This window comes from Carcharhinus amblyrhynchos, chromosome 5 (genome assembly GCF_965287045.1).
Source record: "Carcharhinus amblyrhynchos chromosome 5, sCarAmb.v2.hapA, whole genome shotgun sequence".
Classification (NCBI taxonomy): Eukaryota; Metazoa; Chordata; class Chondrichthyes; order Carcharhiniformes; family Carcharhinidae; genus Carcharhinus; species Carcharhinus amblyrhynchos.
The window spans coordinates 13,270,353-13,289,076 of record NC_137328.1 but is presented as its reverse complement, the minus strand read 5'-3'; the positions used below and the strand labels follow the sequence as shown (position 1 = coordinate 13,289,076).

General features: G+C 44.1%; 1 protein-coding gene across 1 annotated transcript in view; it reads right to left on the bottom strand.

Annotated features, from left to right (window-relative positions):
- Positions 1-1,499: 1,499 nt before the first annotated feature.
- LOC145342901 (neuronal acetylcholine receptor subunit beta-4-like) overlaps positions 1,500-18,724 on the bottom strand; it is a 46,180-nt gene continuing 28,955 nt past the window's right edge. Inside the window, exons 4-6 of the mRNA XM_080188479.1 lie at positions 17,176-17,285; positions 12,107-13,058; positions 1,500-2,853 (exon numbers count right to left, since the gene is read on the bottom strand). Of these exons, the coding sequence (XP_080044605.1) occupies positions 2,701-2,853; positions 12,107-13,058; positions 17,176-17,285 (1,215 nt within the window). The 3' untranslated portion in view covers positions 1,500-2,700. The remainder of the gene's footprint in view (positions 2,854-12,106; positions 13,059-17,175; positions 17,286-18,724) is intronic.

Here is an 18,724-nt window from a genome sequence, read left to right as displayed (position 1 = left end):
TATAAGCAAGTGTTGTGGCTTTTTAACACGAGCAATCAACTTAGCCAAGTATGTTATTTTTGCTACTGATGGCACTGTGCACTCAGATATTAATCTTGCATGAGTTCCTAACAAAGCAAAGATGTTTTGAGATGCATACAGTGGCTCTGGTGAATTTGTGCAGCACAGATCATGCAGCCTGCGGTCTGTGGTTAAAAACTCAAGAGGGATTGGGAGCAATAAGCAGGTATGTGTGAAACAATGTTAACACCAAAACATCAAAACTAGAAGAAGGAAAAAGCCATTGGGCCCTTCGAACCTGCTCCGCATTCATTCTGATCATGGCTAATCATCAAATTCAATATCCTGATCTCCCCTTCCCCCAAAATACCTTGATCCCTTTTGCCCTAAGAGCTGAATCTAATTCCTTCTTGAGATTGCACACTGTTGTCCTCAACTACTTTCTGTTGGAGTGAATTCCACAGATTCATCACTCTCTTGGTGAAGAAATGTCTCTTCACCTCAGTCCTAGAAGGCTTATCCCTTATCCTGAAACTATTTCTGGACTCCCCTACCATCGGGAACATTCTTTCTGAATCTACCCTGTTTAATCCTGTTAGAATTTGATAAGTTTCTATGAGATTCGGGTTCAATTCCGACCTCGGTTGACTGTGTGGACTTTTCACATTCTCCTCATGTCTGCATGGGTTTCCTTTGGATACTCCGGTTTCCTCCCACGCTCCCAAAGATGCGTGGATTGGTTTGATTGGCTGTGTTAAATTGACCCTAGTGTCACAGGGTTAGCAGTGTAAATATGCGGGGTTGTGGGGATAGGGCCTGGGTGGAATTGTGGTTGGTGCAGACTCATAAAACTGTAATGATTATTATAGAATCCCTACAGTGCAGGAGAAGGCCATTCAGCGCATTGAGTCTGCACCAACCATGATCCCTTCCAGACTCTATTCCCATAACCCCGCGCATTTACCTGCTAATCCCCTGACAAAAGGGTCAATTTGTCATGGCTAATCAATCAACGTAACCTGTTCATCTTTGGATTGTGGGAGGAAACTGGAGCACCTGGAGGAATCCCATGCAGATGTGGAGAGAATATGCAAACTCTACACAGGGAGTAACACAAGGCTGGAATTGAACCTGGGTCCCTGGCACTGACCACTAACTACTGTGCCGCCAATGGGCCGAATGGCCTCCTTCTGCACTGAGAGGATTCTATGATGCCCTTTCATTCTTCTAAATTCCAATGAATACAACTCCGATCGACTTATGCCCATGCTCGGCCCAGTCTGGTCTTGTCACATACATCTGGAAACACCGAGATTTGATCGCTAGTCTGTGTTGATTTTTTTGGTACGTTAATCTGTATGACATATCTTTATAAACAGTATTGAAATGTCCCTCAAAACATGTTAGGTAGAACTCAAGAGCAGAATAATTCAGGGGAAGGAACTAAAGTCAATTGACACATTGAGTTTGAAAGCAGGAGCTTTTATTGATGTGTGATGTCCAACGTCTCAGTAAGTCACAACATATTATAAACACTTTTAAAGGTTTTCACCAAGTCTCTGTTACTCTTATGGTTACAATGGCTCAGAATTGGAAATACATCTCATAACTTGGACCATCCAGGCTTTAACTGCGATTTCCTTGGGAAGTTGAATTCAAACTCATTTAAAAGCACCAGTGTTCATCTAAATGCTCACAAGCAAACAACATAATGGCATTAATAAAGTTACAAAGCAGCACAGCGCGAATTGCACATGATGTCTGGATCAAAAGGAACATACACATTGTCAATCTACAAATCCCCAAAGATCTGTCAACTGGGCTTTCATGAAAAATAGTACACAGATCAAAGTACAAATACTAAAGAGGTTGAAATAAAAATTCTTTGTGTAGAATGTGCTAATCTGGGTTAAGGAGTGATGATGATTGTTACATCATATGCCATCAGCATTTTGTATTTGCTTTTTCAACAGATTTTTTCCTGTTTAAGTGGAAATATTTGAATCAAGCATTGCATCACGGTGGTTAGCACGGCTGCCTCACAGCTCCAGGGACCTGGGTTCAATTCTGGCACTGGGTGACTGTGTTTGCACTTTCTCCCCATGTCTGTGTGGGTTTCCTTCAGGTGCTCTGTTTCCCTCCACAGTCCAAAGATGTGCAGGTTAGGTGGATTGGCCATGCTAAATTGATGTTCAGCATCCCAAGGTTAGATGGGTTAGCCATGGTAAATGTATGGTACGACATGGATAAGGCAGAGCAGAGGGCCTGGGTAGGATACTCTGCAGACAGTCGGTGTTGGCTCAATGGGCTGAATGGCCTCTCCTGCACTGTAGGGATTCTGTGATCCTGGGTAATCTTGGGCATCCAAGCTGCAAAGTGCTACGCTCCAATAACATTTAAAATTGTTAAACTAGAGTCAGTCAGGCCAGTTTCTGTTGGATCAGCTGTGTGCTTGTAGCATTGTTTTCACCCTAACCCATTCAGAGAAACAGGATAATCGAGAGAGGGCAGCTATACCTATTTGAGTTAACTTTTTTCAGGTGGACATGCAGCAGTGTTTAAAGGAAACAGTCACTAGCATAACGTGTGATCCAAAGTTGCAGTTCGCTTTTGCTGTGTGTCTGTAAACAACGCATGCTGTGCCTTGTACTCATTTGCTTTTAAATGTGGAAAATCTCACACGGAGGAACAAACCAACAACTATTCTGCACTGGAAAATGTATCTGGTGTGGCGTGATTTTGAAATAAAGGTTGAAGGTAGAGTCCCAAAGTGCCAACCACACACACAAGCACAAATATCCATAAAAACAGCCGATCGATAACCATTGCAACATATTTCCAGTCTTCAATGACCTGAAAAACAAAAATTGATAAATGTCGACATATCATTCGTTAAAATGTTAACAAGGAAATAATACACAAAATGTAGTAGTATCTATCTACACTATTCCTTGATTCTTTGTTATAGCTCATAAGTTCATAGGGTATAGGAGCAGAATTAGGCCATTCAGCCCATCAAGTCTGTTCCTCCATTCGATCATGGCTGATATGCTCCTCATCCCCATTTTCTTGCCTTCGCCCCATAACCTTTCAACACATTACCAATTAAGAATCTGTCTAACTCCTCCAACATTCACCACACTTTGGGATAGCAAATTCCACAGATTCCACAACCCTTTGGGAGAAATAGTTTCTCCTCAACTCTGTTTTAAATTTGCTACCCCTTATCCTAAGACTATGACCTCTCGTCCGAGAGTGCCCCACCAGCGGTAACATCCGCTCCATGTCTACTTTATCCATGATGTGGGTATGCCGGCGTTGGACTGGCGTAAACACAGTAAAAAGTCTGACAACACCAGGTTTGATAATATACTCGCTTGTGTTGTCAGACTTTTTACTACTTTATCCATAGCAGTGATGTCCAGCACATCAAGAATTTCCACTCTTTCACTGATAATCCCAAACTGTATCCATCAATTTAGTCTATGATGCATGGTTTAAGTCACTCCGGGGCCCTTTTGACACTGGGCAATGATATAATATGGCTGACGCTGACTTAGCCACTCATTAAACTCTGCTATTTCTGTTTCAGTTTAAACCAGCAGAATGGATATTGTGGGTTGCTGATTGTGTATACATGCTCTACATTATCTTTTTTACATACTTATCCCTTTTTTATCTGTTCACATGATGTGGGCAACATTGGCTAGGCCAGCACTTATTGCTCATGCCTAATTACCCTTGTTTAGAGGACATTTGAGAGTCAGCCACATTGCTGTGCATCTGGAGTCACACATAGGCCGGACTAGATATGGATGTCAGATTCCCTTCCTTGAAAGGCATCAGAGAACCTGGTAGGTTTTAGGACAATTTAATAGCTTTGTGGTTATTATTACAAAGAACAACCCAGCATGGGAAACAGGCCCTTCGGCCCAACGAGCCCGCGCCGCCGCATCACCCTACACCTATTCTACCCTACGTGTCTACGAATGGAACCCCTAACTTAGCCAGATTCAGGGGAGAATAGTGTCAATTTGGTAAACCAATCAGTCTAAGAGCACATCTTTGGGGTGTGGGAGGAAACCGGAGCGCCCGGAGGAAACCCACGCAACCACAGGGAGAATGCACAAACTCCCACAGACACAGGCCCAAATCCATGTATCTGCACAGCCAGCAGTGCTAGTCACCAAGCTGTTGTGGCGCCCATCTACCGGTCCAGGATCAAGCACACACACCGACACGAAGTACTAGGCCACTCCTGGAACCTCCAAGAGCAGCCCATGCACGACCCGCCGTGTGCATGCCCCTCGTTTGACAATGAGGTGGACCTCCACCTGCGGAATAAAAAGACAAAAAAACGTTAACTTACAAGTCTGCATTTCCGGTGTCTCCCGAGGATCTGACCTTATTTAATAGCCCCTACTATAACCCTCCATCCTCGTTTCGCTCATGTCTGTCTAATAGAACCTTAAACGAGTCCAACGTTCCTGCCTCCACCACCCTTCTCGGTAGCGCGTTCCATACCCCCACGACCCTCTGCGTAAAGAACCTTCCTCTCACATCCAAATTATACCTCTTCCCCCCTCACCCTTAAATCGTGACCTCTTGTATTTGTACCCAGTCTAGGGAGCAGTCTCTCACTGTTGACTCTATCTATTCCCTTCAGTATCTTATATACCTCTATCATGTCCCCCCTCAATCTCCGTCTTTCCAAGGAGAAAAGTCCCAGTTTCTCCAACCTTTCCTCGTAACCCAGTCCCTCCATGCCAGGCAACATCCTGGTAAACCTCCTCTGCACCCTCTCCAAAGAGTCCACGTCCTTCCGGTAGTAAGGTGACCAGAACTGGACGCAGTACTCTAAATGCGGTCTAACCAACGTTCTGTACAACTGAAGCATTAGACTGCAGCTTTTATACTCTATACCCCTTTCTATAAAGGCTAGCATTCCATAAGCCTTCCTAACAACCTTCTCCACTTGTGTCGCAACCTTCATGGATTTGTGAACCTGCACTCCCAGGTCCCTCTGTATTTCTATACTCCATTATTATTGATGACTAGCCTTTTAATTCAATAATTTATTTAAATGTTATTGTAATTCCTTCTGCCAGGATGGGATTTGCACTCATGCTTTTTATTTTGTTTGCTCATGGGATGTGGGCATCTGGTTTGGCTAATCTATCCCTAGCTGCCCTTGAGAAGGCAGTGGTGAGCTGCCGCCTTAAACTGCAGCAGTCCATGTGGCATAGGTATACCCACAATGCTGTTAGTGAGAGGCTTCCAGGATTTTGATCCAGAGACAGTGAAGGGATAGTGATGTGGAGATGCCGGAATTCAACTGGGGTAAACACCAGGTTAAAGTCCAACGTTGGTATTGTGAGACTTCTTACAATATATTTCCAAGTCAGGAAAGTAAGTAGCTTGGAGAGGAACTCGCAGGTGGTAGTGCTGCTTTTGTCCTTCTAACTGGCACCAAGGAGGTGCTGTCAAAGGAGCCTTGATTAGTTCTGCAGTGCATCTTGTAGATGATGCACACTGTGCATCAGTGGTGGAGTGAGTGGATCTTGAAGGTGTTGGATTGGGTGCCAGTCGTGGGTTGCTGTGTCCTAAATAGTGCCAAGCTTCTTTAGTGTTATTGGAATCTTCGTATTATTAGCCCAGACCCTGCAATATTAGCTCTGCAACTTAAACAGGGTGGTCTCATAACCCTATCATCTGTAGACAATTCAAACTTCTTCCACTTCGGAAAACTTTAGGATAAAAGCATTTCATTGAAATCACAGGGTTTTCTTAAGCTTTGGGGATAGTCAGGATGGCGATGACATCAAAAGAGGCAGAATAAGGTGGGTTTCTATGAACTCCATTTCTAAAGAGATTTCACAGTATGGAATATCCCACAAGGACAGTGGCAACGTAACCATTGCAGTCCACTGGAGTAACTTGCCCAGTTTATGACATTACTTACTGTCTTTATATTATCTCAAGTACGGCACACTAGATGCCAATTCCTATTGGATCATAGTCCATCTGGCGCTGAAGCGCAGTCTTAGTTTATTGTATTAGTGCCATAAATAGGCTTACGTTAACACTGCAATGAAGTTACTGTGAAAATCCCCGCGTCACCACACTCAGATGCCTGTTCAGGTACACTAAGGGAGAATTCAGCATGGCCAATGCCCCTAAACATTATTTCAGACTGTGGGAGGAAACCCAGGCAGACACGGGAAAAATGTGCAAACTCCGCACAAATAGCGGCTCAAGCCGAGAATCGAACCCGGGTCCCTGGCACTGTAAGGCAGCAGTGCTAACCACTGAGCCACCATGCCGCCCAGGAGGCTGCTGCACTTTCAAATGTGCCATCAGTTGAATGAAACATTAAACTGGAGCTCCAGCTGCTCTCTGGCCTGTTCGGTTACACTGGGAGAGAATTTAGCATGGCTGATACACCTAACCAGCACGTCTTTTGGACTGTGGGAGAAAACCAGAGCACTGAGAGGAAACCCATGCAGAGACAGGGAGAATGTGCAGACTCCGCACAGACAGTGACCCATGCTGGGAATCAAACCTGGATCCCTGATACTGTGAGGCAGCAGTGCTGACCACTATGCCTCCGTGCCACCCCAGTTTTAACATGCATTCACATGGATGACAAGCTGCTTCATCTCTTTTACACAGCTGTTGATTCTTAAAGGTTGGCAACAGATGCTAAGTAGGGAAAAAAGAACAGATTTGTGTTTGTAAAGTGCCTTTCAATCCTCAGAGCCTCGTAAAGCACATTACAGTCAATTAATTACATTTGAGGCACAGTCACAAAGCTGTAAAGAAATACGACAGCAAATGTGCACAGACTGCAAGTGATGGCCATAGAATGGGCTTCATTAAAGGGACACTTAGCACAAGCATGATGTGATCAACATTGCTGTGAGTGCAGGTGACTGTCCATAGTTCATGCAGAGGAAATTCCAAGAGGAAAGACGGCTTGGCCATTACCCTACATCACACAGTATGAATCTCTCATAAGACAAATCGTAAACGAAAGAAAAATAGGGACTAATCAGTGATTATTAGTATTTTATAATGTACAGTCCCTTTAACATGCCTGGTATGTGATTGTGATTTTGATTCCATTCTGTCAATTCAAATTCATTTACTGATCAGAAGCAACAAGAATTCAATTATATGGGATATTAATCTTTTATTCACTCAAGTCATGTGGAATTTGCTGACGAGACCAACATTTATTGCCCATTCTTAATCACTCTTGAGAAGGTCGTGTTGAGCTGCCTTCTTGAACCACTGCACTCCATGAGGTGTAAGTACACCCCCAGTGCTGTTAGGGAGGGAGTTGCAGGATTTTAACCCAGTGACAGTGAAGGAACGGTGATACATTTCCAATTCTAGGTCTGGAGGTGTAGTTGGAACACGGTACGTTCCCTGTTATCTGCCGCCCTTGCTCTTCTAGGTGGTAACAGTCATGCGTTTGGAAGGTACAGCCTCAGAAGCCTTAATTGGTGAATATATCTACCGAAATCTGAATTTAGAAGTATAGTTAAAGTTTATTTATTAGTTGCAAGTAGGCTTACATTAACACTGTAATGAAGTTATGTGAAAATCCCCTAGTCGCCACACTCTGGCTCCTGTTCGGGCACATTGAAGGAGTATTTAGCATGGGCAATACACCTAAGTAGCATGTCTTTCAGGCTGTGAGGGGAAACAGGAGAACCTGGAGGAAACCCATGCTGACATGGGGAGAGCGTGCAGACTCAGCACAGATAGTGACCTAAGCTGGGAATCGAACCCGGGACCTTGATGCTGTGAGGCAGCAGTGCTAACCACTGTGCCACCATGCTGCCCATAAACAAAGGTATTGATTTTGAGTGATATTAATTTTTTTGAAGACTTTAGAGATGAATTGGTTTCCTTCACATTACCAACTAATTTGCTAGTTCACTAAAAGAAAAAAAAATGAATGTGTACTGTTCTAAGTGTGACTCTGACCTGCAAACCTTTGCAGGGAGATTAAGCAGTTTTCTGTGATAATCCCAAATTCCCTCGAACAACCAGAATAAATGTTTACCCCGGCAGCAGAGTACATTGAAATAGAAAGTTAAAAATGTCACAAAAATGAGTAAAGAAATCCTGCTATCTTAACCACAGTGAAAGCTCCAGCAGAAACACCTCTGAAGAGCATGAATGCCATTGCACATCCTTCTTTATTGCAGGGGATGCTTCTCTGCAGGTTAGAAATAAAACTCAAGCTATTTTTTAACCCTCCCCCTAATAAAGCAATGTGAGCAGTGTGTCTAATTAAACTTAACAGAAGAAAAAAATACCGGCCTACCAAATCTCCAATACAAATGTTGTTAACAGGGCACTTAGAAAATCATTATATAATTCGGCAGAATCAATGCAATTTTATGAAAGGCAAAATGCATTTGACAGATACATTAGAATTTTTTGATGGCGTGACAGTAGATGTATGATGCACAGGAGGTAATACGGAACCACTTGATGTAGTACTTTTGGCAATGCAGAAGATGTTTGAAAAAGAACTAAAAAGAACTTGGCCGGTATTTTACTGGCATGCCAGACCCAGAATCGGAGCAGGCGAGGCTCACTGAATGGCATTCTCTCCCGGCAGGGTCTTACGAACCGCCGGTGAATGATGCGGTAAAATTCCGGCAATTGTTTCAACAGATCAAGTTTCACAGGATTGCGGTTAATATACTAGCATGGGCTGCAGATTGGTTAACTACAGATATCTTGGACTTTGGCCATTTACAGTCTCTTAAATGAGCCGAGCAAGTGTAACAGATCCCAGTTTACTGACAACAGTATCTCAGCGAGAAAGTAATCTGTGAAGCAGAAATCTTGTATATAGCACTTTGGTGAGATCACACCTGGAGGTCTGTGTACAGATTTGGTCTCCCTGTTTGAGGAACAATATGGCCTCCAAAGGTTTGTAATAAAGGTTCACTAAGTTAATTCCTGAGATAAAACAGTTGCCCTATGCGGAGAAATGGGTCTTTTATTCTTTGGAATTTAAAGAACAAAGAACAGTATAGCACAAGAATAGGCTCTGTTCTGACAGAGGACTGTGTTGCCTCTCTAAAGATTTTTTCCCCTAAGTGGTCCATATCCCTCTCTTCTCTGCCTTTTCATATATATGTCAAGATGCCTATTAAACGTTGCTATTGTATCTGCTTTTATCATCTCCTCTGGCAGCGCATTCCAGGCACTTACCACACTCTGTGTAAAAACAAAAACTTGCCTCTCACATCTCCTTTAAACTTTCCCCCTTTCTTTAGAAGAATGACAGGTGATATTATTGAAAAATACGACTTTTTAAAATTCATTATTAGGCTACGGACATTGCTGACAAGGTGAGTGTTTATTGCCAATCCCTAATTGCCCTTGAGGAGGTGGTGGTAAGTCATCCTCTTAAACAGAAATGTTTGCTTGGCCATTTCAGAGAGTGGTTAAGAGTTAACCATTGGGTCTGGAGTCACATCTAGTCCTGACCAGGTAAGGAGGGCAACTTTTCTTTCTGAAAGGACATCAGTAAATCTGATGGATTTTGCAACAATCTAATGGTCACAATTGATGATACTAGCTTTTTATTGCAAGTTTACTTAATTAGCTGAATTTAAATTTTCCAAGCTGCCTTGGTGAGATTTGAACTTATGTCGTTAGGTCAGGAGCAAGATTGAGATTTGGAGTTTGGATCATGACATTTCCTGACTTAGCAGGCCCATCTCCACGTTTTTATTATGGGGGGTTATAGTGGGGTGGAGTCCTGCTTGCCCCCAGCCCCCATCCCCCACTCTGGAGGAAGTCCAGAGACAGAGGTGGGTAGTGCCAAGATAGGATGGTTAGAAGGCCTGCCTCAGTTATCTTGTGTCTATCCTTAGTTGCTTTCAGAGGACAGCTGAGAGTGATCCACATTGCTGTGGCTCTGGAGTCACATGTGGGCCAGACCAAGCAAGGACAGCAGATTTCCTTCCCTGAAGGACATTAGTGAACCAGCTGGTTTTTTGCCAACAATCTACAATGGTTTCATTGTCATCGGTAGATTTTTAATTGCAGATTTTTTTAAAATTGAATTCAAATTTCACCATCAGCCATGACGGGATTATGAACCCAGCTCCCCAGAGCTGAGTATCCTGGTTTAATAGTCTAACTATAATACCACTAGGCCATTGCCTCTCCATCCATTAAAATCTAGTAATTTAACTGTGACTTGAATGACTCACTTTGAGAGCCCTTTTGACTGGCAGGAGGAGAGTGAGTCACAGGGTGGTGGATTACTTCTGAAGTATTTTCTCTATGCTGAAACTTGATAATCTTAGACTCTGGGGGAGGAGATGGGAACTGCACGAGCCAAGAGTATTTGAGTCCAAACAATAAAGGAGCAGCTGAGGGTTCACTCATTAATGTGGTATCAAGAGCTGAGTCCCCAAGGAGAGGATATTTTAAAGTTTATTTATTAGTGTCACAAGTAGGTTTACATTCACACTGCAATGAAGTTACCGTGAAAATCCCCTAGTCACCACACTCTGGCGCCTGTTTGGGTACACTAAGGCAGAATTCAGCTTAGCCAATGCACATAACCAGCATGTCTTTCGGACTGTGGGAAGAAACCAGAGCAGCTGAAGGAAACACATGCAAACACAGGGAGACTCTGCATAGACAGTGACCTGAGCTGGGAATCGAACCCAGATCCATAGCCTGTGAGGCAGCAGTGCTAACATGCCACCCTTTAGAAGCTGTACCTAAAGAAAAGGAGAGGTTGTGGCACTATGGTAATCTTTCACCCTGTACTTCATCATCTTCAAGTGCTGGGGACGGCCGTGGGGAGATGGAGGGGGTTTACCATCGCAGAGGAACCAGGCTGTATAAAATCAGTGCATGCTGATATGTGGCTGTAACACAGGGACAGCTGTCCTTTAACTGAGGTGCCATATCCCGTGTGGAGATCAGGTGATTTGGGCTTCCCAACATCAGAGCCGCTTCCGTGATCCAGCAGCCAGCCTGTTGAGCTTGCTGGCGTGTGATCCGGATCTGTTGGTTCCACCCTTCCCACTCCAGGTTAGCGGCTCCTGCCAGGGGAGGCAACGATGGAAGGAGTAAACTCAGCCCAGTGCGTTGGAGTGCAGATTTACCAGAGCGATACAAAAGTAAAACACTGCAGTTTCTGGAAGTCTGAAATTGAAACAGAAGATGCTGGAAATGCCCACTAAGTCTGGCAGCTGTGGAGAGAGAAACAGAATTAATGTTTCAAGTCGATGATCTTTCATCAGAATTGATGCTGCCTAACGGGGTATTTTTGAGGGGGGTAGATGAATAACTTTTAAATATATTCAAATTAATGTAATACAGGTTCACACCCATGATGATGTCACCAACGAGAAGTAAGGAAGCTCCAGAGCCGAGTTCTCATTGGTGAGAAGCATTTGCAGGGCTGGCGAATGGGGAGGCGATGGCCCAGTGGCATTATCACTAGACTATTAATCCAGAAACCCAGCTAATGTTCGGGAGACCTGGGTTCGAATCCTATTGCGGCAAGTGGTGCAATTTGAATTCAATAAAAAAAAATCTGGAATTAAGAATCTAGTAATGACCGTGAATTCATTGCCAATTGTCGGGATAACCCATCTGGTTCATTACAGTCCTTTAGGGAAGAAAATCTGCCATCGTTACCTGGTCTGGCCTACATGAGACTCCAGAGCCACAGCAATCTGTTTGCCTCTCAACTGCCCTTTGGCAACTCGGGATGGGCAATCAATGCTGGCCAGCCAGCAATGCCCTTGTCCCACGAATGAACAAAATTACGTTTGCTCCTAAAGTTATTTACCTTAATAAACTGTGTTAACCTACTCAGTGATTACATGTCTATGTAAGATACTACCGCTTCCATCGGTGTCTTTGTGTCGCGTTTCTGGGCAAAACAATACTGCAAATTCAGAAGGGCTTCATTTAACCTTGATGTGAAAATTAATCTTCAATTAAAGCACCAATAAAATGACACATTAATTTATCCATTTTTCACCGTTCACTAATTTTAGTTTCATTTGGTGTCAACATGAGAGGGAGAAAGGGATAAACTCACACTTTGATCATCATCCTCACTCTTCATATGTTCCGCTATGAACCTGACCCCATCAATTGCTTCCTGCACACTGGAGTTGATCTTTGATGACAACTTCTTCCTTGAATCCTGGCTGTCAGACATATCTCCTAAGCGCCAGCCATATTTCTTTGCCGAATCTTGATTCACGTAGCATGTCTGAACATCAGCTTGGCCTGCCTTGCCGCCTGTGCCAGCGGGCAGCTGCCCCTTCCTGATTCTGTCCCTTATGCTTCGATTCTCGGGACGCTTCATGAACAAGAGGGCGGGCAGCTTTCGGAGAAACATTCGCTTCACCCACTCGGGCATGGTGTGGGTGCTGGGCGAGCGATGGTGGACGTTCAGTACGCAGACACTGGTGACAATGGAGAAGGTGACCAGGACCATGGTAAACATCAGGTACTTGCCTATCAGGGGCACGTCCAGTGAGGTTGGCGGGACGATCTTTGAGATGAGCAGCAAAAAGACAGTCAACGCCAGCAGAACCGAAATGCACAATGTTATTTTCTCGTCGCAGTCAGAGGGTAGGTAGAACACCAGAATCGCCAGAGATGTGATCAGCACACATGGGATTATGAGGTTAATGGTATAAAATAATGGCTTCCTTTTAATGATGAAATCATACGTGATATCAACGTAAGTTGGGTCTGTTGGGATCTCATTCCGTCGTCCCGGAAGAGAGACAATATCCCATTCCCCACTTGGCGTGAAGTCGTCCCTGCTTGCAACATCGCTGCTGAGGACCAAATCAATTTCCGTGCGGTCGTATGTCCATGATCGGAATTTCAGAGTACAGTTTTGCTGGTCGAAAGGGAAGTGCTTCACTTCAATTCTGCAGGCGCTCTTGTAGATGGCAGGCGGCAGCCAGAACACATCGCCATTGTTGTAGACGATTGTGTTAGTGTAGAGGGATACCTCATATGTCCCATCAGCACTGAAAAGGAAAAAGAAAAATGCCTACAAGAACTGTTTAGGACCAGGTTTCAAAATCATTTGGGGCATGTAATGAATTCATCATCCCACTGGGCTACAATCTACCACTGGTATCTTGCCTGTCAGTGACACAGTGATGGGCGGCACAATGGCACGGTGGTTAGCATTGCTACCTCACAGCGCCAGGGACCAAGGATCAGTTCCCAACTTGGCTCACTGTTTGTGTAGAGTCTGCACATTCTCCCCATGTCTGCATGGGTTTTGTCTAGGTGGTCTGGTTTCCTCCTATTGTCCGAAAGACGTGCTGCATAGGTGCATTGGCCATGCTAAATTTTCCCTTAGTGTACCCGAACAGGTGCCGGAGTGTGGCAACTTGGGGATCTTCACAGTAACTTCATTGCTGTGTTAATGTAAGCCTATTTGTGACAATAATAATAAATTAACTATTAAGGGCAGGGGGAGGACGCATTAAGTCATCTATTAAGGGCAGGGGGAGGATGCATTAAGTCATCTATTAAGGATAGTGTAGTCTGCTTAACACCATATGTCAGACCTAATTACACAGTATGACCCCTTTCATTGTATCTGAAGGCTTTTGAGTCAACAGACTTCAAAGGAAGTTTCCCAATTCAAATTCTCTTCCTGTAACATAGTGGTGCATTAAGGCAGATTTTTGTCAGTTTCCGCAGCTAGTCATTCTCGGAACAGGTCGCTAATATGTTGCCAGAGGCTTACATCTTGAGGGGCATCACATCACATCCAACGTGGCTGGCCAGGAGTCTCTCCCGCTCTTACTGCCAACCTTTGGTGTGTTTTTTGAAGGGATCTGAAGGTTGACATACTCAACCAGTTTGACCACATTAAGAACAGACCAAAGGAAGTTTTACCCTTTGTGATTCAACTGATGCACAGGTTAGGTGGACTGGCCATGGTAGGTTATGGAGTTAGGGTGGGGAATTGGGTCTGGGTAAGATACTGTTTTTCAGAGGGTCAGTGCAGACTTGATGGGCCGAATGGCCTCTTCTGTACCGAATGGATCCTACGATTCTATTGACCTTGATGCCTTCCCCACAAAGGCGACATCCAATTCCAATGTTTTCCCCATCAAGAAACTAATTCCACACTTTCTACGAATCCTGACATCTGTTCTAAAAGTAATCCTCTCCAGTTAATAGTTGTATCCACTTGTTCGGCTCCCCCATTTAATTTCAGAGTAATATTTCTGATTCACTTTAGCAATCTTGTTTATTGGCTCCATGGGATCATCCATCGGGTGCCTTTTTCAGACTGAAATGCCAAGGCTTTTCCAGAGTTTTCTCATCAGCACAGACACTGAGGATTAACCTTGTTAGAATTTTATAAGTTTTTATGAGATCCCCTCTCACTCTTCTAAACTCCAATCAGTACAATCCTAACTGAATTGATTTCTCCTCAGAGACTCTGCACTGTCTTCAACACAAAAATGTTTGACAAAGAATAGAAGATCACGAGCAAGACCAGGGCGGCACGATGGCACAGTGGTTGGTACTGTTGCCTCATGGTGCCAGGTTCAATTCCGGCCTTGGGTCATTGACTGTGTGGACCTTTGCACATTCTCCCTGCGTCTGCATCGGTTTCCTTCGGATGCTCCTGTTTCCTCCCACAGTGCAAAGATGTGCGGTTTAGGCTGATTGGCTCTGATAAATTTCCTATTAGAGTCAGTGAGATTAGGAGGGTAAATATGTGGGGTTACAGGGGTAGATCCTGGGTAGGATTGTTGTTGGTGCAGAATCGATGGGCCAAAATGGCCTCCTTCTCTACGATAATCTATGATTACCATTAAGATGTCCCACCTCTTGCTGCCAACTGCTGGGAAAGCAGGAGAATAGTTCCCCAAATTTCATCTTCCTCCCCACCCTGTACAAGAATCAAAACAATGAGGTTTATAGGAGTATCTTCTCACAAGCCCCCACATATTGGGCAGTTTTTGGGATGCACCCCTTCCTATTCCTCCTCCCATTGTCAACTGGCAGTATTCAAGTTAAAAGAATAAGCTAAGTTTATTAGTGTCACAAATGGGCTTACATTAACACCGCAATGAAGTTAGGGTATTGAATGTATAGGGCAATGGTGACATCTCATCTGGAATATTGTAGCAGTTTTGGTGCCCTTATCTGAGGAAGGATGTCCTTGCTATTGAGGGAGTGCAGCAAAGATTTACCAGGCTGATTCCTGGGATGGCAGGTCTATCATATGAGGAGAGACTAAGTTAGTTAGGGTTGTATTGATTGGAGTTTAGAAGAGTGCGAGGGGCTCTCATAAAATCTTATAAAATTCTAACACGGTTAGACAGGGTAGATTCAGAATGTTCCCTATGGTGCAGGAGTCCAGAACGAGGGATCATAGTTTGAGGATAAGGGGTAAATCTTTGAGAGCTGAGGTGAGGAGAAATTTCTTCACCCAGAGGTTGGTGAATATGTTGAATTTACTACCACAGGAAGTAGTTGAGGCCAAAACATTGTTTGATTTCAAGAAGAAATTAGATATAACTCTTGGGGCTTAAGGGATCAAGAGATATGGGCAGGACGGGAGAATCAGGATATTGAATTTGATGAACAGTCATGGTCAAGGTGAATGGTGGAGTAGGCTCGAACGGCTGAGTGGCCTATTCCTGATTATAGTTTCTATGTTTCTAAATTACGGTGAATATTCCTCCAGTTGCCACAGTCTGAATACTGAGTAACCCATGTCTAATTGGTATTACTTCAACACTTAAATTGTGATCATTAGCTACTGACCAGCATACTACAGTGCAATTTTACCAATATAGTAACTAAATCAATAAAACAGCTCCAACGTGCAAGTAAGTATAGATTAAAAAAATCATTATCTACAAAAAGAACTAAATAAAAATAGAAAATGCTGGAAGTACACGGTGGATTGTTTCGATTAATTTGCTATGTTTGGGTATTGGCAAGGCCAGCATTTATTGTCCAGGTAGCCCGTTAGAAGATAACACTTCCTTTAACTGCAGTGGTCTATGTGGTGAAGGTGTTCCCAGGAGTGCTGTTAAGCAGGGAATTCTAGGATCTTGACCCAGCAACGCTGAAAGAACAGTGATATTTTTCCACAGAAGGATGGTACAGTGTGACCTGAATCTTCCATACAGCAGTGATGCTGTGCGCCATTGAGATCTTCTGATCTCAGCTGTGAGAGAATTGTGCAATATAGTATCTCCCTTTTTAGCTTCAGTGTGTGCAGTAGAGTCAGGGCTTGAGTGGGTACGCTCCCTTTTTACAGCGCGAGGTGTCATATTCTGTATGATGAGCTTGAAGTTCTGGTATTTGAGAGTGGGTTAGTGAATGGATGAGTGTGCGAGTGCGTGCGTGAGTGAGTGCATAACTGAGTGTGTACCTGAGTGAGCGAGTGGGTACCTGAATGAATGAGCATCTGAGTCAGTGAGTGGGTGAGTAGGTGAATTAGAAGGCGGATGGGTGTGTCTATGTGAGGTGGGTGAGTGGGTAGGACATGTGGATGGGTGAAATGGGTAGTCAGATGATCAGGGTAGTCAGGTCAGTTTGAGTCGGGGGACAGTTGGGTGGGGTAGGTAGTAAGGTCCACTAGTTGGATGGTCCAGCGGGAACATCAGGCTGGAGGGGGGCGGTGCCGGTAGTTGAGTCCGGTCAAGGTTTAGTTTGTTTGAGTTTAGGTACAGTCAGGCGGTCAGATGGGTAGTTGGGTCAGGGGGAGTCAAGTTCAGACGGTTGTGGAGGAGCAGGGGTGGGGTGGGGGTGGTGGCAGTGGGAGGTGTTAGCTGGGTGATCAAATTAATATTTAAGATGAATATTTAAATTCATTCAGCATCTGAAAGCAGGTGAATTGGAGCTTCCACTGACCAGAACACCTCAGGAAATCAAGGGTTCTACTGAATGACAACCCTGTGGGAGAGTAGCAGATTGTAGAATCAGCCCTGACATTTCAGACAAGAAAGTTTGCTATCCCAACATTTGCAGCTTAGCCTTTGTTGGCTGAATAGGTGATGTTTTATCCACATATTCAGGCAAACAGGTTTTACAGACCACACGTGGAAAAACATGGTGGTACCAAAGTCTAATCAAAATGATGATCAGATTACTTACTTGTTATATAACACTATATCAGGAAGCCAGAGATGCTGAGAAAATATTCTGAGTTTATCAATCCCTTCATATTTTTCTGGATCCCATCTTAGCCGATAGTCATTCCATTCCTATTTGAATAAGATCAATTGTACATCATTAGTATTTGCTGTTGAGAAAGGCATTGACGTTCAGAAACTTGGGGAAATAAATAATTGAGGAGTGGACGTATTACAGAGAAGGAGGTGCTGGAAGACATAAAGTGCATCAGCATACATAAGTCTCCGGGACCTGATGAAAAGGGGACTGGGCATAGGAGATAGGTGGGATTGTGGTCGGTGCAGACTCAATGGGCCGAATGGCCTCCTTCCTGCACTGTAGGAATTCTATGATTCTATGATAATTGCATCCCAGGACATTGTGGGAGACAAGGGAGGAAATTGTGCATCCCCCAGCAGAGACATTTGAATCATTAACCACTACAGGTGAGGTGCCTGAAGATTGGAAGGTGGCAAACATTGTGCCTTTGTTTAAGAAGGGCTGCAGGGAAAACCCTGGGAACTACAGGCCGGTGAGCCTCATGCCTATAGTGAGTAAGTTGTTGGAAGGTATTCTGAGAGGCAGGATCTACAGGCATTTAATGAGGCAAGAACAGATTAGCTTCAATGAAAATCATATCTCGTGAATTTGATTGAGTTTTTTGAAGGGGTAACCAAGAAAGTAGATGAGGACAATGCAGTTAACGTTGTCTACGTAGACTTTAGCAAGGCCTTTGACAAGATATTGTGTGGTAGGTTATTTTATTAAGTTAACTCTCACAGAATCCAGTGTGAAGTAGCCAACTGGATACAAAATTGGCTTAATGGCAGAAGACACAGGATGGTTGTAGAGGGTTGTTTTTCAAATTGGAGGCCTATGACCAGTGGTGTGCCTCAGGGATCGGTGCTAGGTCTATTTGTCATTTATCTTAATGATTTGGATGAGAATATAGGAGGCATAGTTAGTAAGTTTGCAGATGACATCAAGATTGGTGGCACAGTGGACAGTGAAGAAAGTTATCTAGGATTGCAATGGGTTCTTGGTTTCAAGGTCCAACCACTTTCAGACGCCAAGAAGTAGGTAGCTTTGAGGTGAGTAGAGGAATGTGAGGGGTTGTAGTGTGGAGAGGTTGGTTGTGGTGGGGTGGTAGGTGCAAGGTTTGGTTGGATGGGGTGTGGTGTGGTCAGGTGATCAAGGGGGTTTTAGTGTTACTCAGAAGTGGCTGGTGGAAAAATCAATCCAGATTGGTCTTTTTGGTTCAAGCTGGTTTATTGCAAGACAATCCCTCAGTCCTACTAAGAAGCTCTCCCCCCAGAGTGTCCCAGCTGTCTCTATTTATAGGACAATCAATGTTGCATGTTTAATGAGCAATTTTCTTAACAAGGTCAATGCCATACATTGTGATTAATGGTATATTGACAATTAGGTTGGGAGGTGGCTCAGTTGGTCAGTAGTGGTATGGGGTCTAGCAGTTGGAGCGGTAGTCGCTCAGGGGAGGAGATGGGGGAGGGGGTGGGTCATCACTAGAGGT